General features: G+C 44.0%; 1 protein-coding gene across 2 annotated transcripts; it reads right to left on the bottom strand.

Moving 5' to 3' along the window:
• Positions 1-1,339: 1,339 nt before the first annotated feature.
• SLC25A15 (solute carrier family 25 member 15) lies at positions 1,340-22,061 on the bottom strand. 2 transcript variants are annotated; one of them, XM_074960063.1, is made up of 8 exons: positions 21,934-22,061; positions 20,490-20,639; positions 18,123-18,251; positions 13,966-14,224; positions 7,481-7,618; positions 6,401-6,570; positions 4,561-4,719; positions 1,340-3,432 (listed from the first exon to the last, which is right to left on the bottom strand). In XM_074960063.1, exons 3-8 carry the CDS (start codon positions 18,175-18,177, stop codon positions 3,308-3,310), a joined length of 906 nt encoding a protein of 301 aa, XP_074816164.1. In that variant the 5' UTR covers positions 18,178-18,251; positions 20,490-20,639; positions 21,934-22,061; the 3' UTR covers positions 1,340-3,307. The 2 variants fall into 2 exon arrangements, with proteins under 2 accessions (XP_074816164.1, XP_074816170.1); XM_074960069.1 differs by lacking the exon at positions 21,934-22,061 and adding an exon at positions 21,816-21,906.
• Between the last annotated feature and the right edge of the window lie 1,348 nt (positions 22,062-23,409).

Here is a 23,409-nt window from a genome sequence, read left to right as displayed (position 1 = left end):
AAGATAGGCTACAGCAGGCTATGGGGTGGGGCTGGGGCTGAGGCTGAGAGGTTTGAGATGCAGGAGGGCACTCCAGGCTTGGCTCAAGGGGTTTGGAGAGTGGAAGGGGAATCAGGGCAGGGGTGAGGGGAGACTCTCAGGGGGTGTAGGCTCCAAGCGGCTCCCCTGCAGCACTTATTGGAGTGCGTAGAAACTGGAGCAGGGCCATGCCACAGCTTCCAAGAGCCACACGGTATGGTCCCCCCCCAACCCAGCACCCCAGCTGGAGCGGGGCCAAGCTGCATGGTGTGGCCCCCCTGACCCAAAGCAGGGCCGAGTTGCATGGTCCAGCCCCCACACCCCAGCTGGAGTGGGGCCAAGCTGCTGGTGCGGCCCCCAACCCAGCGCCTCAGGCAGAGCTCCAGAGCAGGACCGAGCCACATGGTGCAGCTCGCAGGCCCAGCTTAAAACGGTTTGTGGGCTGGATCCGGCCCATGGACCATAGTTTGCCCACCCCTGGGCTATAGCTACCCTCACTCTAGCCAAAATGTGAGTGTCCATGAGCATTTGTAAAAGGCTCCAATGACAAGGTGGCAAAAGCATTCCCCTTTGGTAAACACAAAAGCTGACTGGCAGCTATTTTAAGGCCATAGCCTCAAAGAATCTCAGACTTCCACAATGGTAGCAAATATTTAAGGGTATCTACTTCCTTTCCTAACCCACTGCATCTGGCCCCAAATCTTGTTCCTTTTGGATTATGATGGCTGAAGTATTACCATTCCTCCAACCATCATTGTGATCAAAGTATGGAGCAGGCACCAGACTGGTACATGTCCTCCACTGAGGCGCCCGGGGGGTGGGTGGGGGCAGGGGAAGAGGGCTCAGTGCGCTGCCCTTGCCTGCAGGTACCACCCCCACAGATCCTATTGGCTGGGAACCGCAGCCAATGGGAGCTTCAGGGGTGGTACCCACAGGCAAGGGCAATGCATGGCAGGGCCACCTGCCCCCCCACCAAGAGCCACTGCCAGACATGCTGGCCCCTTCTGGCAGTGGCACAGGGCCAGGGCACACAGGGAGCCTGCCTTAGCCCTGCTGCACGCCCCTGCCATCCTGGAGCCACTTGAGGTAAGTGGAGCCGGAGACCAAACCCCTCCTGAACCCCCAACCCCCTGCCCTGAAACCCTTCCTGCACCCTAACCCCCTGCCTTGAGCCCCTTCCTGCACACCGCACCCTCTCCCACACCCCCCATTCCTTTCCACACCCCAGCCCTACATTCATGGCCCTGCATACAATTTCCCCACCCAGATGTGGCCCTCAGGCCAAAAAGTTTGCCCACCCCTGTCCCAAACTATATCCTCCCACAGTTTTGGTCTTCTTCCTACTAGTTTCTACACCCTGACGGTCAAGGGTGGGGGTTTTTTTGGTGTTTTTTAAATCCATCTACCAATTAAAATTTATGCTGGCCTTCTACTCTTTTCTGGCTTCCTGCCCTTTCAACACAGGGATGTGACCACTGAAGGCAGCCTTTAATCTAGATTATTTTGTAAGATGACCAAGAAAGAGGCCAATGGGTAGAGATTGCACTGATTATTCTTGGTCATTGCACAATACCTGAACTTTCTTCTTACTTGGTTCAAGCAATATGAGTAGTAGCAACAATTGGTATTGAGGTGACAGGGTGCAACCCAGGCCCCACGGACATATGGAAGGGATCAAGGGGTAGTTGGTATTACTCTAGGCATTTGGGTTCTCTGGACATTCCCTTGTCTAAGATGAGTAGTAGTAAGACACCACCCTGCTGGCAACCTGTTGGGCCTACGTACTGTGATGTGTATATTAGACCAGTGGCTCTCAACCTTTCCAGACTACTGTGCCCCTTGCAGGAGTCTGATTTGTCTTGTGTACCCCAAGTTTCACCTCACTTAAAACTACTTGCTTACAAAATCAGACATAAAAATACAAAAATGTCAGTGTCACTCTATTACTGAAAAATTGCTGACTTTCTCCTTTTTACCATATAATATAAAAAAATCAATTGTAATATAAATATTGCACTTCCATTTCAGTGTATAGTATATAGAGTAGTATAAACAAGTCATTGTATGAGATTTTAGTTTGTACTGACTTCACTAGTGCTTTTTATGTAGCCTGTTGTAAAACTAGGCAAATATCTAAATGAGCTGATTACCCCTGGGGATACGCAGAGGTCTTCCAGGGGGTACATGTACCCCTGGTTGAGAACCACTGTATTAGACATCTACAAGTAGACCCTTTCCTAAAAGCGTCAAAGATGGTAGCTAGTACTGGACATACCCTGCTTGCAAACCTACAGAAGGAGGCTACCTAGAGACATCAGTTAAAACAGAAAAGGAAGGGGTGGTAAAGAGAGAAATGAGGTATTAGGCTTGCAAGACCCATTCTGCTCCAGTTACTTTAATGTTTTCACATTACTGGTGAAACTACTGAAGGCAGAGTTAATGAATTTGTACAATTTTAACACTACTAAAATAGTGTAAGTATTAGCCATGCATTGCTTAAACTAAACACTTCAGGAAACTAAACCTCCCTCTTCTACCTTTCCTTGTGTATTAAAGTACTTGAAGAAACAGTAGTCTAACAGTCTCTTACAAAGAGGTGAAACGGCTGTAAAATGTAAGCAGCTTACTGTTTCCATTGAATACTCTTACTAAGGGCTCACCTACACATGAAAGTGAATCCAGAATAACGTACGGTGTGAATTTAGAGCAGATTGACTACTCCTGATAGGCTGTCTAAAGTGGATTAAAATAATTTGGAATGAGATTTATTCCAGAATAAGAGTATCCACAGATGAAACTATTCAAGAGTAACTCCCTGGGTAGACAAGCCCTAAAATTGATAATGAAAAGAGTAGCACTACTTTTACTAATGCACCAGTGCCGTGTGGCCTTGAATCAGTTGTGTTTGCTAACAATGAAAAAGGGAAATTCAGGCTTCTTGTACCATGGCTGTTACAGAACTAGATTTTTAAAATTTGAGATTAACTCTCTTAACTGAAAGATCACTGCCCTTTACACTGAGTACTGCTTCCATCAGGGCAACATAATTATCTCTCTTGAGCAGCACAATAGGTGGAAAGAACGTTAACACGTCTCCATCCTCCCTTAAAAAAAAAAACCTGTAAAAACAAATACAAGGTCTACAAAATCCATTTACTTTAAAAAGATTTTTTAAAATCCTAAATTGACTGAGTTTCTCAAATCATGATGTCATCCTATTGGTTTTGTATCCATTCAAGCTCTACAGTTCTTTTTAAAAAGGTTAACCTAAACCTGCTGCTGGAAGATTTCAGTACGTGTCAACCTGTTCCATCATCATCTTGCGGCTGTACTCATAGGCAAGGAATAGTGCACCATTGGCTGGGAATGCACGAATTAAAGTAGGCTTTAGTCCAGAATACAAAGCAAATACTCCTGCAAAATGAAACATGAACGGATTAGAAATATGCATGTTAAACTCTTAAAAGACTAATCAGCAATAGTTCTGATGCTCTACTCTCTAGAAGTCATGCAGAGGAACTTAAAACAATTAGGTTAATTAGAAGAATCAGGAAGCAGAGAGTAGAACTCATTGAGACAGGAAGTTGTTGAGGCCAACAACTCAAGATTCAAGAAGAGACTGGACATCTATACGGATAAATATCCAGAGTCATCTTAATAACATTTTGGAAGGGATATTAAACCTTGGGCTTCAGGCCATCTAACTATTAATGATTCGGAAAAGACGCAATATGGGGGGCAGCTGGCTCCACATCTTCCTGCTTCTGGGTTCTAATACTTTCCTCTGAAGCATCTGGTGCTATCCACTTTCAGATACACCATCCTGGACCTGATGGACCTTGGATCTGATCCAGTATGGCAATTTCTACTTTCCTAGTCAACTGAGAATCTTTTATAGATGTACAAATTACCGTTTCTTATAAATTCTTCAAAAATAGATAGATTCACCACAAATTTGATCTATTTCTAGTACCTGCTTGGAGTTTCAATGTTTAAATGACAAGTTAGCCATTGCAGGACAGTAGGGTGCATTTACTCATCTGTCTTTAACAGGTAAGATACTACAGTAAGTACTAAGTGATTGCCCTCTAAAGTACAACTGAGTGTAGTAGATGCATTAAGTCTGAATCTGTGAAACTAGTTATGTTAGCATAAAGATTTTTTAGTAGCATCATTTCCCCGGTCTCTAAAGGTGGTGATGGGAGAATTTCACAAGAATAGTAAAAAGAAAAGGAGTACTTGTGGCACCTTAGAGACTAACCTATTTATTTGAGCATGAGCTTTTGTGAGCTACAGCTCACTTCATCGGATGAAGTGAGCTGTAGCTCACAAAAGCTCATGCTCAAATTGGTTAGTCTCTAAGGTGCCACAAGTACTCCTTTTCTTTTTACAAGAATAGTAATTTGTGGTCTGCAGAAAAGGGAATAGTGTAATTAATTCCTCTTAACTTCTTAAACTAGGTTTCAGAATAGATTTTTCATACTGGAGTGAAAAGTTTTCACAGATGAGCCTGCAGGTTCAGTTTGTATTGGATATGCTTACCTTCATTTCGCAAAATATTTGCGAATGTTCCCATGAAGCCCGCCTGTTTTCCAGACATGGAAAGAACCTGAATTCTAGATTTGACACAGTCCACAGGATAAACAGCAATCCACAAGCAGATGCCTCCAAAACCACCACTCACCATCAAAGGAATAGGGCCTAAAAACATGAAATAAGCTTTTATACACTGTGCAAACTACCCCCCCAAATCTGATGGTTCTATTTTAGAATAATGTGAAATTATTTTAGAATAAATGTGAAAACAAGGAATGCACAGAGTTTATGAAGAGGTGGCCATCTTTCTGTGTGATAAGCTTGCACTGTATCATAGGTATAAGATTAAACGAAGTGGTTGTGGATTTCTAAAGAGTCCAGCCTCCTAATGCCACAAGCATCTTTAGAATAAGAGTTTCAAAGTTTTACTATGTAGACAAACCTTCAACACAAAGTCTAGTTTAGGAAAGCAGGTTTCTTTAAAAGATTTTGTAACATAGGGAGAGATATACCATTATGCTCTCTCAATTCCTTCTAAATTTACATATTCTTAGTTCAGAAGTGCAACTCGCCTGCCAGGCCTTTAAGTTCACCCTGGAATGTATGGTTCAGGCCATGACAAGAAAAAAAAAAAAAAGAAAAAAAAAGGGGGGGGGGTGTGTGTGTCAGAATTTAATTAATACTTAAGACAAAATATCTCACTTCTGCTGCCATTACTGGATTGGCTCTGCAGCGCTAGCACAAGTAAAAAGGTTGTAAAAACTTCTTGAATAAAGCCAGCAGTTATGACTCTGAATATACACAGGGGAGTGTCTATTGAGTGAGACCGCAGTGTTACAAACCCAGTCAATTTTCAAAATGCAACCACATTTTGCTCTTATGATCAGATTTTATGAAAATTCTGTAACAACAGTGGCCAAAAAAAGCAAGAACCTTTAACTACTAAAAAACAAACTACTAAAAGCAAAAAGCAAGTCCCTTCAAACGCTGGTATCTTGCATTTTAATAGCCAGATAGACCCAATGGTTTCCTATCTTCAATATCCCTCTTTGAAAGTGCATATGAAGTTAGAACGTAAAAACAGCCATACTGGGTCAGACCAAAGGTCCATCTAGCCCAGTATCCTGTCTTCTGACAGTGGCCAATGCCAGGTGCTTCAGAGGGAATGAACAGGCAATCATCAAGTGATCCATCCCCTGTCGCCCATTACCAGCTTCTGGCAAACAGAGGCTGACACTTCAGAGCATGGAAGGAGCATTGTCCAAAATAAGGAATGCAAGAGTTCCAAGAGTTTGTGTTCATACTGGAATGATACAGAAAATTACATTTCACATTCTGCAATACTAACATCTGAATCCTAAACAACCAGATAGCCCTTACGTACTATAAATAGGACTGACAGAACAGCCTATTAATGAGGTTGCCCAACATTTCCCATGATAAGACTCTGTTTTCAGTTGCTTATAATTTGCCAAACTGTGAACAACTTTGCTGCAATAAACAGTTTGGTGGTGCACCATGTAGTGTTGAACATTAAACAGTTTTTGCACAATTATCCTCTCCTGATCAGGTAACTCATACATCAGCTAAATAAGTGTACAAAAACAAGATGATGCATGTCAAATTGGAAAATGGTTGGTCTGAGCAGTTCTTTACAGTCATAAACAGAAATAGTGTTGGTTTTGCTCCCACATCGCTATTCTACAGGGCCACATTTTTTTGGTGCAGAGATACAGTAAGTGCATAAGGTATAATTAGCATTGCCGGAGAGATTTTGAGAGGAGCAGTATGCTACTTTCTGTAGTGAGAGACTACCTTTCCCACATACCCACAAGCTGGCACATACCTAGTTGATCTTTTGGTCTCTCTGCTGCAAAAAATGTCCGACTCAGTTCATAGCCTCCAAAGAAGAAGAAATAACCTGGGACTTCCCGAAGTAAAGTGCTTGACAGACCATGGTAGAACCCGAGTGGGCCATCCTTTTGAATAACACTTTTCATTACTGACCAAACTGTACTGATAGAGGGGTTGAAACAATTAACAATACTTAGCACTTAACACATATTGATCTGCAACATCCTATGAGTAAATACCTTAAACATTACCCCCATTTTACAGATGGGGAAATAGAGGCCAAATAATGAATCAATTGCAAGGCAAGAATTAGAATGGAGGAATTCCTGGCTCTAATCATTTGGTTTTGTTGCAGACCAGAGACAGGAGCAGGGTAGCAATTAAGGGTATGTCTTCGCTACAGGGTTAACCCAGGTGATTGGCACCCAGAAGTGAGCACCTGGGTTAGTTTAGCTCAAGTGTGAGCAGCCACACTACAAAGCCCTACTCTGGTTACAGCATCCTCAGTGAAGCTGCACTCTGTGTGGGGCTAGTACCTCTGGAGGCATATCCCATGGTTCTTTGTGCTGCAGTAAACTGAACTGCTCTGATTCTTTCCCAGTGAATTGTGGGAGAACTTGTCTGTCCTTCTGAGTGCCACACAAGGAACTGTGGGAATGCAGTGGAGGACTACTGCCACTCAAGTGACTTAGCACATATCGGCACTGCAAAGTGAGCAGGTTACTAGCCTGAGTGAAAGCCTCGCTTGGCTTTTAGCCTACAGCCACAGATGAACCAGCTAACCCAGGTTGAAAGCACCACTAAACTCAGGTCAGAGGGCTGTTTCTGTGGACGGGGAGGGAAGGAGGTAGGGGAGTTAAGGGAAACACTTTAGTAACAGCCTGAGTTAACTCTGCAGTGAAGACATACCCTAAGTTAGCGTTCCCCAGGAATGCATTCTGACAATCAGTAGCACACCCTTTGTGCAATTAATAGCACAGTACAAGCTAGACCTTACGTGTGCTAGGATGGACTTTTAAAATAGGTATAACATCAACAGATTTCAGTGGTATTGAGCAAATTACATACTTACTTGTGTCCTTGTGCTATCTTTCCAGATAACTGCATTTCATGCATGGTCTGCAACCGACACTTCACCAGCTCTGTGGGACATAGGACCAGGGCAGCAAATGCAGAAGCAAAAGAGCCTGAAGCTGCATTCTGCAGATCACTGCAACAAAGAAACTACAACTGATACTTGGGCACTGCTCTACAGTCACAAGATGGGTGCTCTTGCAGTAGGCTATTTCCTAAAAGCTTTATCAAATAAAGAAAAAAACTGAACAAGAGTGCAAAAAAGGAAAAGCAATCATTTAAAGAGGTGACCAACTTAACACCCAGCTCCAGCCATCTTCATATACAACTCAAATAAGTTCTTCTCCTTCAACAGCTATATAAATGTAAGTATATTATAATCTTTCCCATTTCTCTGACGAAAAAGCACAACCAATTCGATGAATCAAATAAGACCTGAAGTGAATTTCATCCAGACCACACCACACAATCCATTGTCTACAGCCAAGCTCTACGATACAACCGCATTTGCTTCAACCCCTCAGACAGAGACAAACACCTACAAGATCTCTATCAAGCATTCTTACAACTACAATACCCACCTGCTGAAGTAAAGAAACAGACTGACAGAGCCAGAAGAGTACCCAGAAGTCACCTACTACAGGACAGGCCCAACAAAGAAAATAACAGAACGCCACTAGCTATCACCTTCAGCCCCCAACTAAAACCTCTCCAACGCATCATCAAGGATCGACAACCTATCCTGAAGGACGACCCATCACTCTCACAGATCTTGGGAGACAGGCCAGTCCTTGCTTACAGACAGCCCCGCAACCTGAAGCAAATACTCACCAGCAACCACACAACAGAACCACTAACCCAGGAACCTATCCTTGCAACAAAGCCCGTTGCCAATGGTGCCCACATATCTATTCAGGGGACACCATCATAGGGCCTAATAACATCAGCCACACTATCAGAGGCTCGTTCACCTGCACATCTACCAATGTGATATATGCCATCATGTGCCAGCAATGCCCCTCTGCCATGTATAGAACCATAGAATATCAGGGTTGGAAGGGAACTCAGGAGGTCATCTAGTCCGACCCCCTGCTCAAAGCAGGACCAATCCCCAATTTTTGCCCCAGATCCCTAAATGGCCCCCTCAAGGATCGAACTCACAATCCTGGGTTTAGCAGGCCAATGCTCAAACCACTGAGCTATCCCTCCCCCCAATTACATGTACATTGGTCAAACTGGACAGTCTCTACGTAAAAGACTAAATGGACACAAATCAGACGTCAAGAATTAAAACATTCAAAAACCAGTTGGAGAACACTTCAATCTCTTTGGTGACTCGATTACAGATCTAAAAGTTGCAATTCTTCAACAAAAACAGACTCCAATGAGAGACTGCTGAATTGGAATTAATTTGCAAACTGGATACAATTAACTTAGGCTTGAATAGAGACTGGGAGTGGATGGGTCATTACACAAAGTAAAACTATTTCCCCATGTTTATTTACTCCCCCCACCCCCCACTGTTCCTCAGACGTTCTTGTCAACTGCTGCAAATGGCCCACCTTGATTATCACTACAAAAGGTTCCCCTCCTCCCCCCTACTCTTCTGCTGGTAATAGCTCACCTTACCTGATCAATCTTGTTACAGTGTGTATGGTAACACCCACTGTTTCATGTTCTCTGTGTATATAAATCTCCCCCACTGTATTTTCCACAGTATGCATCCGATGAAGTGAGCTGTAGCTCATGAAAGCTTATGCTGAAATAAATTGGTTAGTCTCTAAGGTGCCACAAGTCCTCCTTTTCTTTTTGCGAATACAGACTAACACGACTGCTACTCTGAAACCTGACATTCAAGACTGTATGGCTTCATTAACCCATGGTATCACAAGGCCACAGTTTCTTTCCCAGTTTTTTTGCCAGTGCCTCTATAAAGATAGCTGGCACCACACCAACATGTCCCTGTGATCAACAAAGGATCATGCGCTCAGAGAACAGCTCCTACTCTAACAATTGTAGCGCATGAGGTGGAGTGGACCTGTGCAACACACCTCAAAGAACAGTAGTCACGGAAAGGTTAGTAACTGTTTGGTTTTTTTGTTTGTTTAAAATTAGGTCACTACAGAGCCTCAGACTTTGGTGTCTTCAAGTGGGAGTTCTGTGGTGGAGCAAAATGAGTAGGATGATCTAAAAAAAGAAAAAGGAGTACTTGTGGCACCTTAGAGACTAACAAATTTATTTGAGCATAAGCTTTCATGAGCTACAGCTCAATTCATCAGCTGTAGCTCACGAAAGCTTATGCTCAAATAAATTTGTTAGTCTCTAAGGTGCCACAAGTACTCCTTTTCTTTTTGCGAATACAGACTAACACAGCTGCTACTCTGAAACCTGTCAGGATGATCTAAGATACTCTTCCCTCCTTCCAGAGTTTGGATGAGTGACATGGCAGAGAAATTAGGTACAATGTAGACCATGGCTGAGCTGCTCTGCCGAGCCTCTAATGGGGTGCAGTACAGAACTCACAGACAGGGTGTGGACATGGGGGATAGACTTATGATGGCTTTCTGCCACCTTTGGGTCCCCCCAATCTTGGGTTGCTCCCAGAACTGGAGAATCCCCTGGAGTAACACAATCCCAGATTCCCAGCGCTCTGTAATTTACAGCAGCCTCCACAGGCTGTCTGTCCCCAACATGCCCCCACAGCAAGGCTTGCAATGGGGTCCTCTGAAGGCAATCTTAGAACAGTCTTCCACAATGCCTTCAGTGGGAGAAATCCTCCTGTCATTGCAACCTTTGGTTCTGGGGCCCTTTTATGCTGCTCTGGTCCTTTTACTGGGTGTGAAGATGCTGGAGTAGGGGTTTACCATCTCCTGTTTTTTGTGTATTACTGCAAGGATTTTATTTTGATCTTTAAAAATAGCAAAATCCTCACACATTCTTTAGAAATCTGAAAGTTCCATGTTTTCCCTGCCACCCAATCCATCTGTCTCATGATAACAAATTGTACTTTTGAAACTATGTAAAAGGCTGGAACCTCTGTTCGTTATATCTAAGATCTTCACAAATACTTTTAAACACTGTGAAAGCCAGTGTCTTCATAATTTAGCTCATCTATGGCTTTTATTAGACACTCCATGAGCCTGTTGACCAAATGCAACCCGAGTGTTGGTTACTCAGTACCCTAACCAGGAATGGAAAAACATTTGATCCTAGGAAAGTGGTGAGGGGGAGAGAGAGTGTATAATTTGACTATATTAATGTTCTAAACTAGTGTATCTTAAATTATGTAGTAAGTGCCAGAGTGCTGCCTAAGCAGAATATTTTCGGTTTTCTAAATATGCATTAATGCAGTTTTTTCTGAATCTATGAAAAGAGCAGAAGTGCCTTGCTGGGAAATTAAATGGACCACGTGATTTTTAAATATACCGAGGAGTCTTACTTCCATTTAATTTTGGCATCTGTTTAAGAAACTAGGCTGTGAAAAGTAAGTGCTTCAATTAGGGTGAATACTGAGCATTTTTAACATGCTACAAAAAAAGTCTTTAAAACCAACAATGCTAGATTCAAGTGTATTTAAGTAGTATTATCATTTCATTTACTGTTAAGCTGAGAGTATATGGCGGAGTTGAGAATTATTTAAGGAAGCAAGTTCACTGCCAAAGTTGAGCCAAAACTCTGTTTTGTGTTTAAATTCAGTTAAATGGAGATTTTTCTGGCTTTAGAGTACAGTGACTTAACCCCTAGGATCTTGATTAGGATACTACAGTCAGTCTATAGAATGAATGACAGACTTCCAATTTTATCAGGGAATTTTAAAGTTTTAGCTTCCCTTGTGCATGTGTTGTGCCCCTGGTACCTCTGCATTATGAGAGTCTCTAATTATGTGCTATTTTTGCCCCAGAGGTTTCCTGCCTCATTCAATGCACAGGATCAACCTGTTCTGGAGATGACTCAGGGCTGTCAAGTGAAGGAGGCTGTTTGATGTAGGACCCTACTTCATTTGTTGCAGAAGTAGGAAGGTGTGTGGTTAATGAGCCAGGAGATTGCAAGAAGAGACTTGATTGTCTCATCCTTAAGGGAGTTCTACAGAATGCATCCGATGAAGTGAGCTGTAGCTCACAAAAGTTTATGCTCAAATAAATCGGTTAGTCTCTAAGGTGCCACAAGTCCTCCTTTTCTTTTTGCGGATATAGACTAACACGGCTGCTACTCTGAAACCTACAGAACTCTGGAGAACTGGCTTCGATCCTTGGCTTTGTCACGGAGTGTGTGATGCTGTGTAAGTCTCTCAAGTAGCCACTAGTTGCGTTCTCCTCATTTTCCGGGTACCTGACCTGAGACCCTGGGGTCTGATTTCCAGAAGTGTGAGTACTCACAGCTGCACAGAGGTCAAGGGGAGCGGAGCTCTGGATATTATAATGCTAGGTACTTTGAGGAAACAATCACATCCTAGATGATTCAAATTGGGCCCCCAAAACTAGCAGATACTTCTGTGCCTCAGCTCCCCACCAGTGACATAAGGACATGGAACTTTCAAATCACCCTCGTGCACTATAACCATGTCTCAAAGCTAAATGGTGTTAATCTACCACACAGGCTAGATAAACCCCATCACTTCATGTAAATTAAAGTACATCTGTGTGTATAAACTACTTTTAAAAATTAAGTTAAAATAAATTAGAAGCATAGATGTTTATTTTGGGAAACTCACAGACCACAAAATACTTGTGTAGGAGGGTATATACACTCTGATCAGAGTGTAAGAAACCAAAAGTTAACCTCAGTTTGTTACTTTTCATGTTTCCCTTTTCAGTCCAACAGAGAATGAGATAACTATTACTGTTGGAACACTAAGGCAGACCACCTCTTGAATTGTATGTCTGAGGGCAGAGCAAACTTGGTGGATAGCCCTCAAGTCTGGAATTTAATCCCTTCACAGTGGTCCAATAGAAAATTTGCTAATCTGCAGGGCACACTGCAAGGCCTCTCTGTTTAACCAGGCTTTTTCCAATAGGCTGTCTAATGGAGTTTGTTTGGCAAGGCACAGGTGTGTGTTATTTGTATTACATTAGTTAACATGGGCTTTAGGAATGTATTCTGATTGGGCTGTAAATGCAACTACATAATAGCAATAGGGAAATCTTATAAATGTAAAAAAGAGCAGAATTCAAGGAGAAGTCTGTCTGGCAAGAGTTTGAACCTGTACCATTTTTTGGTATCACTGTACTGCTCAGTACTACAATCTCACTCTTTACTGGTTGTGGCTGGGTTTTTTTTGAGGGGTAAAGTTAATAGTACCATTCTGTATTTAGTACAACACCCCAGGGAATAAAAGCGGATTGATAAATGCACTTTGTTGTTGGAGGCACTTGGCTTTGGTATCACTATGTGCTCTAGTCACCTGTCCCATTACATATTCATCTGCTCTCCAATTAACCCATAATTTCTTCATAGTTAGTGTTCTCTCTTTAGAGATTTCAAAATCCATTCTGACTAGTTATATACTAAACAGACTATCACCTAGAGCAAACTGACCTGGTGTTCAGAGATGAGATGAGATATGGGGTAAGACTAGAATATTTAAACATTGTGATCACTTCTAAAATACACTACATCACTAGGGGCTAAAAAAGTAAATTTCCTCCACCTTCTCATTCTGGTAATTATAAGTATATACAGATGGAATGCAGTCAATAAAATTGGTCTTTAAACTGCCTGAAGCTAAGCACATTCTCATATCCTTAAACCAAAGTTTGATCCACAAGTGTCTGGGTTCATTTCCTAAAACCTGACAGGAAAGAAAGGTACCATTTACCCACACACACTGATTTTTCATGTTTTACTTTCAATAACTTGAAAGTATTAGAGGGGAGACCTAGTTTGCAGAATCACAACCAAGAGCTTCCCCCTTTTTGATGGCAAATTAGTGAAGCCGGAATGCAGTTATAACGAGTAAGTGAATGTTATTCAGCATCATCATTGCTCTGGAGGGAACGACAGTTGGGACAGTGCTGAGTCACCGCATAAACCACCTGAGCCATCACTGATATCCGTCCATGGAGCAGTGCAGACAGTGAAGATGCAGCCTCTCTTAATGATGCACGAGTTACAGCTGCCAATGCTCCAGTAGTTTCATACCCTTTCCTTCACAAATACTACAGCATGGGATTTAAGAAAGATGCTTACAGAATTCTCTTCTCCTTCCCAAAACAAATCATGGTGTTTGGAAGAACCAACACATTTCACATCTGGGTTTTTTGGCAATGGGCACACCCCATACAGACCAGCCATCTATTCTTATGAAAAATGTACCATTATTACACAAGACCTTGTCTCGGCAATTAAGTCAGCACTTGCACAGTGACAAAATGGCACCCCGGATAAGGGCAAAGAGACTGCACTTCATTTTAAAATACAGCACATTAGTATTTACTCTTGACTGCTAGTTGTACAATATTCTGGAGATTACAATTTGTTACTAACCTCAGTTTTGCTTTCCTGTCTAATCCAACAATGCCCCTCACAATCTGCTGGCAAAACCCATAGCACATGAATAGGACTGAGTTTTCTGCTATGTTGGCTACAAGTGCCGGGGTGGTCCCTTTGTAGAACCCTCGCAATCCAACTTGTTTATATGTCTTCACAATACATTCAATGAGTCCTTTATACATGCTGGGAAATGTCTGCATCTTCACCTTAGCTGTATCAAAGGGCTGGCCAGTTAGCACACATGCAGTCCCACCTGAGGAAATAAGAATATCAATATTCAACAGCCCCTTACTGATCATGTGAAAAAAAACTCAACATAATGAAGAAAAAACAAGCAAGCAATATGGAGAAAGGGATGTGTCAATATGTGTCAACTTTGGTGACACCAATGACGACACTGGCTCTTGCAACATTTTTAAGTTACAGAAGTACCAAATGAAAAAGATCAATGCTCGATTTACAGCAGTTAGACATTCATTCATAACACAAGGCAATCAATTCATACATTGACTAGATGGTGAAATAAGAGTTATCAGTGGAATTAACGTTCTCTGTGTATTAGGCAGTCACCTCATCAGATGAAGGATGAGTAGATTTGAATGAATGATGTGAAGAGATTATGCAAGAAACTAAAGAAGCTGAAGGTGTGAATCTAGGGTGACCAGATGTCCCAATTTTATAGGGACAACCATGATTTTGGGGGCTTTTTCTTATATAGGTTCCTATTACCCCCTACCCCATCCCAATTTTACACACTTGCTATCTGGTCACCCTATGTGAATCCAGCACCTTTAGTTGTTTCTGAAGCAGGGAGAAGGTACATTTTGTTTTGAAGGGGTGATTCTCATTAGTACCCACACTCTGAGTGGAGCTAGTTTGTATTATACTGCTGCTGCTCTTGTGTCATGGGGTGAGCCAGAGGAACTCCAATCTGAGCTCCCACACTTTTTCATTTTCCTCCCAGATCAGGTGATTGCAGGCTACACAGCTAACCACGCTTGGAAGCAGGATATGACACTTCCTGTACTCACTAGGGGAGGGATTAACTAAGGACAGCAAAAGCTGGCAGGGGCAGATGTGGCTCCCTGTTGAGAGAGCTGGGGCAGGTGCCTGTGATGGGCTCTGTTGAAGCCCCCCAAGGCAGTCTAGGGTGAGGGTGGGGAAAGAGCAGCCAAGAGTCTGGAGAGAAACTGGGGATGGCTCCTCACTGAAAGGGAGCCAGGAATGTTGTCTGGAAGTAGGTTGGCTGATGACTGCTGGAAGAGGCTAGGGAGAAGGCTTCTTTGGAGAGAAGTGAAAGTAGGAAATGGCATTGGGAATCTGAAGCTGAGGAACTGTGAGTTGAGGGTGGATGGCTGATACAGGGTCCCAGAGCCAGAGCCCAGAGTTGGAGGTGGTGTAGGAACTCCTGTGACCAAGGGGCAATGAATTTGTGAGCCCTCAGATAAGAGGCAGAGGTCCAAGTTAATTCCCTCTTGACCAAGGGCTGAAAGACTTTAGGAAACCCTTGCCAACTAATGGCAACTAGGAAAACCCTACTTACCAACAGGGAAGACTTAGATGCCGAGGCCATGGATAGCTTGGGCACTGCTATAAGGGAAGAAGTCCTATTCAACCAAGGAGAAGGACTTGTGTGTCACACACCTCCTACACAGGACTGTGGCCTACTGAAGGTAAAAGTACTTGTTTACTTTTGTTTAGAATTTATTTACCCCAGAAGAGGACGACTGGTTTTGGCCAGAGGGCCAAGTTACTCCAGCAGCCAGGCAAGACATCTCCAGAGAGAAATCTGAAGCATGGCCACACACTTAACAAGGGACTGGCTAATTGGATCCCTACAACATCTTCTGTTAATTGGTTTGCTAGCCTAGGATGCTGTAAAGTCAGCTTCTGTTGAATGGCAAAGATCCAGCTGCAGCACAGCAGTAGGAACTAACATAAAACAAGAGCAAGGCATACATAGTGAGCTTGCAGCAAGAGGGAGAAAACATAAAGGAGACCTTTAAAAATGCTAGAAGATGAGGATAGAAAGGAAGATTAACAGCAGCCTATTAGAACAAAGGAGGAGGATTTTACAGCTAATCGAGTAAGCAAAGCAAGAACAATCTCTTTATAAAGGATTTCAAGTATCAAAGTGATAGAGACGTTTAAAGGCTTTCGCTTCTTCATGCTGTTTGAAGTTAATATTTGAGTTGCAACCAAAAGAGGAAATAGAGCAAAGAACTATAATCTACCTTTAAACCTGTTTACTGACAGAAAATAGGCAGATTTCCCTGAATAGTGGATGTAATGGAGGTGGGGAGGGGAGATGGGGGGGAGAAATGCCATCTCTTTAAATGAAAACTAGGTTTCCTAGCCCTCATGAGAGCCAAGATGACAGTGTATTGGCTTTCACTGACAAAGTTATGTTTGTGAGGATTGACTGCGGTGATACTGACTAGAGGTTAGTTTTTGCTGCTGCTATTTCAACCCTGTGAGCATCAGTGAAGCGGACCAAAAAACCAAAACCAAAACAAAACAGTGATTTCACTGTACTATTGTTTGGGACAGCAGCAGATCTTGCTTGTGAATCGCTACAATAAGGACCCAAATGCAAGGTAGAAGAAATAGCAGAAATAGGCTGCTCTGGGATGGTGATGAGGTAACAGGGGAAATAAATAGAAGGCTCCCTCTCCTTTCCATCAGCCAGAATTGGCCTTTGTGTGGAAATCTTCAAGTCTGTCACATACTGAATAGCCACAGGCCAATATAAAACAAGTATACCTGGGCAGAGTCAAGGGACAGCAGCCTGGTAGAAACTCTGGCAACCTTCTTATAGGTGTTACCCCTGGATAATGGTAGCTGCACCCTCTTTTCCCTCCACACGCCATCATCTTTCACACAGACCTCTGGATTTAGACCTTGGATCATAGGTATCTTGTAACATTTGAGTCATGGCTAATATTCTTGGATCCATAGCACAAATACAGGGAACATTCCTAGAACACTAACTGTGTATATCTGCACAGCAACTTGACACCCACGGTTGGCCCATGCCAGCCGACTTGGACTGTGGGGCTGTTTCATTACTGTATAAACTTCTGGGCTCAGGCTGGAGGTCAAGGCTAGCTGGGGGGTTTTCTTTGCTGTGTAGACATACCCTGAATTAGCTGTATTAGAATATGCAAGAGATGTGATTAGATGGCTAATGTGTTGAATTTGTTAGTAGAGCACCAGCAGCAGTGTTAGGCACTGTACATAGATATGTATTTTCCATCCTCTTTGTAGAACTCAACTTAAAGTTAATTTCTCCTGATGTTTCATCCTTACCAACCATATTTTAGGCGATGAGAGAAATTGATATTTTCATTTGTAGCTAAGTGGAGGAACAACTTAAGTTAACTGCTGACCTTATGTTACGTTATTCTGAATACCATAATGTTTCCTCATCTTCCAAAGAGACTTTCTGAATGTTGGTTAAAGAGATAACCCTTCAGATAGCTTTCTGCCCCTTTCAATTAGAGAGAGTTTTTAGGACTGAAGCATTATCTCGACTACTTTGCTTGCACATGGTGTTTGCCTTCATTGCAAAACTTTACTTGTGACTGACATTTTGAAACTCATGTGAGCATGAAAATACACATTAGATGTACTCAAACCTACTCTTAGAAAATCATTAGTCTAAAAGAGGTTACATATTTACTTGTTGGCATTGGTTTCAGTCGAATGATATTAACCTATCAGATGTTTGCAACACTGGGCTAGGTCAGTTAGTTCCCTCCTTCATCTCAACATCTTACTTCAAATGTGGAAGATGTGCCTCTTGTAAAGATTCAATTATTAACAGTGCCAATATGACAAATCGTCATCATTTAGCAATCAGACTATTGTCTTTACACTTGTGAGGAGACTTACTTTAAGAACACAAGCTTTTTTGCATCAGAGTCTCAGAAAACTTTGAAAACAGAAAGAAAAGGAGTACTTGTGGCACCTTAGAGACGAACAAATTTATTTGAGCATCCAATGAAATGAGCTGTAGCTCATGAAAGCTTATGCTCAAATAAATTTGTTAGTCTCTAAGGTGCCACAAGTACTCCTTTTCTTTTTGCGAATACAGACTAACACGGCTGCTACTCTGAAACCTTTGAAAACAGAGTTTTCTCCAGTATTACCTGCTGCACCTGCTGTGAGGTCAATGGCAGCTTGAATGGCAGGATTTGTCCTCATGTTTCACACTTGCTTATTGGTTGCTGTGGAATAAGAAATCTCCAATGACAGGTAAGATGTCGTGATATGTATACCTAAGGTGGAAAAGGAAAAAACGTTAAAACTACTTTCTACAGACCACCCATTATGCCCATATATCCACTTCTATTTATCTTCTCTTAAATCAAGAGTTCTGTGGCAGAGAAAAGATGGTCCAATGGTTAGAGCCCTAGACTGGTACTTGGAAACCCAGGTTCAATTCCCTGCTCTACCAAAGATTTCCTGTGTGACCCTGGCCACATTACCTAGTCCCTCTGTGCCTCACTTCCCCATTTTACAAATGGGAAGAATAGTACCTTTCTACTTCAGAGGGATGCATTAAGATAACTGCACTAAAGATCATGAGGAACTAAGGTACTAGAGTGGAAGCCATATAAATACCTAAGACAGATATCAGTATCACAAAGGATGACAGAAATATGTAGAAAATATCTGGAAAGGGGTTTGGTTGCCTTGTATTCCCAATATAAGTCTTTTTAATGGAAGCCCCAGGTTCAATTTACAGAATGCCGCCCAGTGTGGATTTTATTTGGTTTTGTCTCTCAGGAAGGTGGTTGGCACAATAAATACCCTACAAGGGCAATGTTTTCAAATAAAGCACCACTCATTAAAATAAATCCGCAGATCAGTGCAAAGGCTATTTCATGAGGGGAAAGGTTTTGTTTTGGGCAACAGAACCAAGTTAGAAAACTAATATTAAAGACTTAAACTAGTTTGAAATTCAAAGATCTACATGCATGGGTAGATAATGCCAGCCATATATTCAGCATGGTACTTTTTAAAAAATGAGATAAGGAGAGTGAGCAGTTGTACTAGCAGAGTATCCCCTTTCTTACATTAATTTTTAATTTTTTCAAGTAAAGGGGAAATCCACAGAAGAATTAAAACACTCCTAATATGTACTGTATAAATATTTCATCCAAAGTGTTTTGGTGGATAACTGATAAAGAAATGAGAGGGAAAGCAACTCACAATATGCAGGGTGGGATACATTCTGACAAGGAAGTTGTAAGAACAGTTGTACTGCATCCTTTCTAAAGTTCTGTGATGGACAGACATGGGTTTATAAGAAACATTTTGAAAGGTCTGTTCCTACATGCCTGTTTACCACTTTGACAGCAGAAAAATTGTGTGCCAAATAGTTATTTACACTTATGAAAGTGCTGACTCTTTCCATTCTAGAAAGGTCTGGCTTGTACTAGACTGAATATAATGGGATAAAAAAAAGCAGCCATTACTAGTACATACTGTATTTCTGAATTATATTTAAAGATTTGAAAGGTATTATTCCCAATAGCATAGTTAACTAGCTACTGTTATTTCAAGATAAAAAGGCTCCAAAATTGTTACACTTAATTATCCTGAAATTAATGTCATTACTGTCCTCAAAGCACTTTGTGATTTAGCCCCTTTGATCTCGGAGAAGAGCAAAAGAAAAAAAAAAAATCAAAGAGACTAAAGAGTCTGTGAATGAAGGGAATCACTATGAAGTAGTGAGTCTCTCATTGCAGTGGAACTTGCATTACTGCTACACTGCACTAAATGTAAAGGAAACCATACACGGAATATATGCTCATTTCCATTCCATCCTGCTGATGAGATTTATCACACACTGGGAAAGTGAAGGCAAAACAAGGAAGAGTTTTTCAAAGAAAGTACTCTGACCAACACAAGTACCCAGCCACAGCACTAGATTTAAGATTATATAATTAAATCTAAGCCATCATTTATTGCAGGGGTAGTCAATAGGCAGACTGCGGGCCAAATCCAAACTGCCAGATGCTTTTGAGCAGACCCTGAAATCTTTATTTTTTTAAATTTCTTTGGATTCTGGACCTTCACTATACCTTGACTGAGAAATTTGGACCGTGACAAAAAATAATTGACCACCATTTATAATCCTGTAGATTTCTCTGAATTTACAGTAATAAATAAGTGACTAAAAGTCAAATGATTGTTAAAATAGCAATCACTCATTCATACTAGAAATCCAAAGAAATCCAGGAGTCATGTAAGAGATCTTCAGGAAATTTACATTTAACAATTCTGTTACCTAAAACAGTGCTTCCATCCAAGGACCTCAAAGGACTCTCCAAATACTGAATGATTAAGTCACAAGACCCTCCTGCAAAATAAGGACTAATGCCCTACTTCAGAGACCAGAAAGACAGGGCATGACTTTTGACTTGCTTAAGGACACAGCAGGCCAATGACCAAAGTAGAATTTGAATACAAGGGCCATAAAAGTGCCATTTCTTGGCTGGAGCTCTTACCGTTCACCCTAATAAGAATGGACTTGTTTTTTCATTGTCCGAATGCAAGCTTTGAGAAGAGTAGAAGCATAAGCCTGAGGCTGTCCTACTGTTTCAATTTAGGTAGGAGAAGTTTGTATCCATGTCTCTGCAAGCTCTTTCCTGCACTACCTGTTAATTAAAAAAAAATTCAAGTCATGCACATTACATGAATAAAACAGAGGAAGGAAACTTCCTTCAGAGCTTGTGATCTAAGGGAAGGTGGGAGAGCGTTAGGCTATGTCTACATTGAAAATGCTACCCCAGATCAGCTGTGCCACTGTAGCACTTCAGGATTGACACTTAGTGACAGGAGAGGTTCTCCCAACAGCCTTGCTAATCCACCTCCCCAAGAGGCGGTAGCTAAGTCAACAGAAGAATTCTTCCATCAACCTAGCACTGTCTACCTGGGGACTTAGGTCAGCTTACTTTTTTTTTTTTAAAACAAGCTTTTACTAGTTATGGGCACATCTCTATCTTCCATGAATATTCTAGCCAGTAGACATTTCTAAGCAAATGTTGTAGAATATACACTGAAAGCAAACTGGGCATTTGTAATCACCACTATTTACATCAGAAGCACAATGCTAAGGGACACTCTCAAATTAAAAAGAAGAGGAGGACTTGTGGCACCTTAGAGACTAACAAATTTATTTGAGCATAAGCTTTTGTGAGCTACAGCTCACTTCATCGGATGCTGTAGCTCACAAAACCTTATGCTCAAATAAATTGAGCAGTCTCTAAGGTGCCACAAGTCCTCCTCTTCTTTTTGCGGATACAGACTAACATGGCTGCTACTCTGAAAACTCTCAGACTCAGACACCCCCAATTTCTAATACACACAACGATCTGCTTGTAAGCGACAGACCAGGCACTGCTGGCTGAAGCCAGGCCGGTGGGAACAAGGAAGGGCTTTGAGAAGCAAGCCGGTTTGCCGGCAGGTCACAAACAGAAGGGGCCAAACGTGTCCAGGCAGTCAGCGGCCAGCTCTAAAGGGGTTGAGCGGTGGCAAGTCCATTGAATGAACTTCACGGGCACACGTCCCTGCCACAGAGGCGATGGCCCGCACTGGAAACAACAGCGCCTCGGACCGAGCGCCGCAGCCGGCTTCTCGCCACGGGTCCGTGACCCTCGCTCCACGGGGGGCAGCTCGCGAGCCAGGCTGCAGCGAGGATTCCCCGCGCCTCCTGCACCGCGTGACGGGCAGCTGCTCGCGGCTCCGCGCTGCAGCCGCACCGGCGGCTGCGGATCGCGCAGGCTGGAGCCGCTCTGGCTCCAGCCCGCCCCTGCGGGCCCCAGCAGCGGCACCTGGGGCGGGGTGGTTGTTGGTGGTTCCGGAGGCCCCGCGGCAGACACGTGCGCAAAGGAGGAGCCGGCTGCCAGCGCCTCGCCCGGCCGGCTCGGCTCCCCAGCCCCCGCCACTCACCCAGTGCCCGACACCCGCCGCGTCGCCTGGCCCCGCCGCCAATATATAGCCGGGCCGCGGGAGGCGGGGCCCAGCCCGGCTCGGAGCGCCCCGCCCCAGGCCAGGGAAGCGGAACTAGTCAGGGCCCCCCCCGCAGGGACCCTGCGGAGCGGCCGCGGCAGCGCCCCCTTGCGCCCCCCCCCCCAGCGGCGCGGCCTGGGAGGGGGAAAGCGGAGGCGCGGAGTGTGCCTGAGAGAGAGACTGGGTGACTCCTCGGGGTGGGGGACGGTTGTCGGGGGGACGGGAGGGGGTTGTCCGGGGACGGGTGGGGGTTGAGGAGAGCAGGGGGATGGTGGGGCTTGGGGAGAGTGGGGGGCTGTGGGGGGATGGGTGGTGGTTGAGGAGATTAGGGGTTTTCGGGGGGACGGGTGGGGATTGGGGAGAGTGGGGGGCTGTGGGGGGAGGGTGAGGATTGGGGGGTTGTGGGGGGACGGGTGGGGGTTGGGAAGAGCAGGGGTTTTCGGGGGGACGGGTAGGGGTTGAGGAGAGCAGGGGTTTTCGGGGGGACAGGTGGGGGTTGGGGAGAGTAGGGGGCTGTAGGGGGACAGGTGGGGGTGGAGGAGAGCAGGGGTTTTCGGGGAGATGGGTGGGGGTTGAGGAGAGCAGGGGTTTTCAGGGGGACGGGTGGGGGTTGGGAAGAGCAGGGGTTTTTGGGGGGACGGGTGGGGGTTAGGGAGAGTGGGGGGTTTTCGGAGGGACGGGTGGTGGTTGAGGAGAGCAGGGGTTTTCGGAGGGACGGGTGGGGGTTGAGGAGAATAGGGGTTTTCGGGGGGACGGGTGGGGGTTGGGGCAGCGGGGGGCTGTCTGGGGGTGGGTGGGGGTTGGGGAGAGTGGGGGGCTGTCAGGAGGATGTGTGGGGTGTTGCTGGGATAGCAGGGGCTGTTGGGGGGACGGGTGGTGTTGGAGAGAGCAGGGAGCTATCAGGGTGGGTAGGTGGGGTATTATGGGGAAAGCAGGGGCTGTCAGAGGGTCGGGTGTGGTGTTGCAGAGAGTGGGGGCTGTTGGGGAGGAGAGTGGGGTATAGCAGAGGGAGTGGAGGATTGTTGCGGGGGACAGGTTAGGCCTTGGGGAGAGCGAGGGTTGGGTGGGGCATTGTAGGGGGAATGGGAGGTGTTGGGGGAATGAATGTAGCACTGGTGGGGAATAGGGACTTTTCCGGAGATAGATGGGGCATTGGAGTGAGCGGTGGGTTATTGGGATGGATGGGGAACATGGGGCTGTTGGGGGATGGTAGGGGATTTCTGGGGGGATAGTGGGGGAGCAGTGGGATGGAGGCCAGGTGGATATGTGATGGGGAAAGTGGGATGAATGTATCATGAGGGTTGAGAGCATTGCAGGGAAGCAATGGGGAGGTATAGTGGGGGGAATGGGGTGTGTGTGATGGATATAGGAGGAAAGAGAGTGGGCTAGTGGGATGTTTCTTTGCTTGTTAAAAGG

This window comes from Natator depressus, chromosome 1, assembly GCF_965152275.1.
Source record: "Natator depressus isolate rNatDep1 chromosome 1, rNatDep2.hap1, whole genome shotgun sequence".
Lineage (NCBI taxonomy): Eukaryota > Metazoa > Chordata > Testudines > Cheloniidae > Natator > Natator depressus.
The sequence above is the reverse complement of the archived record's forward strand: the minus strand, read 5'-3'. Positions and strand labels throughout refer to the sequence as shown.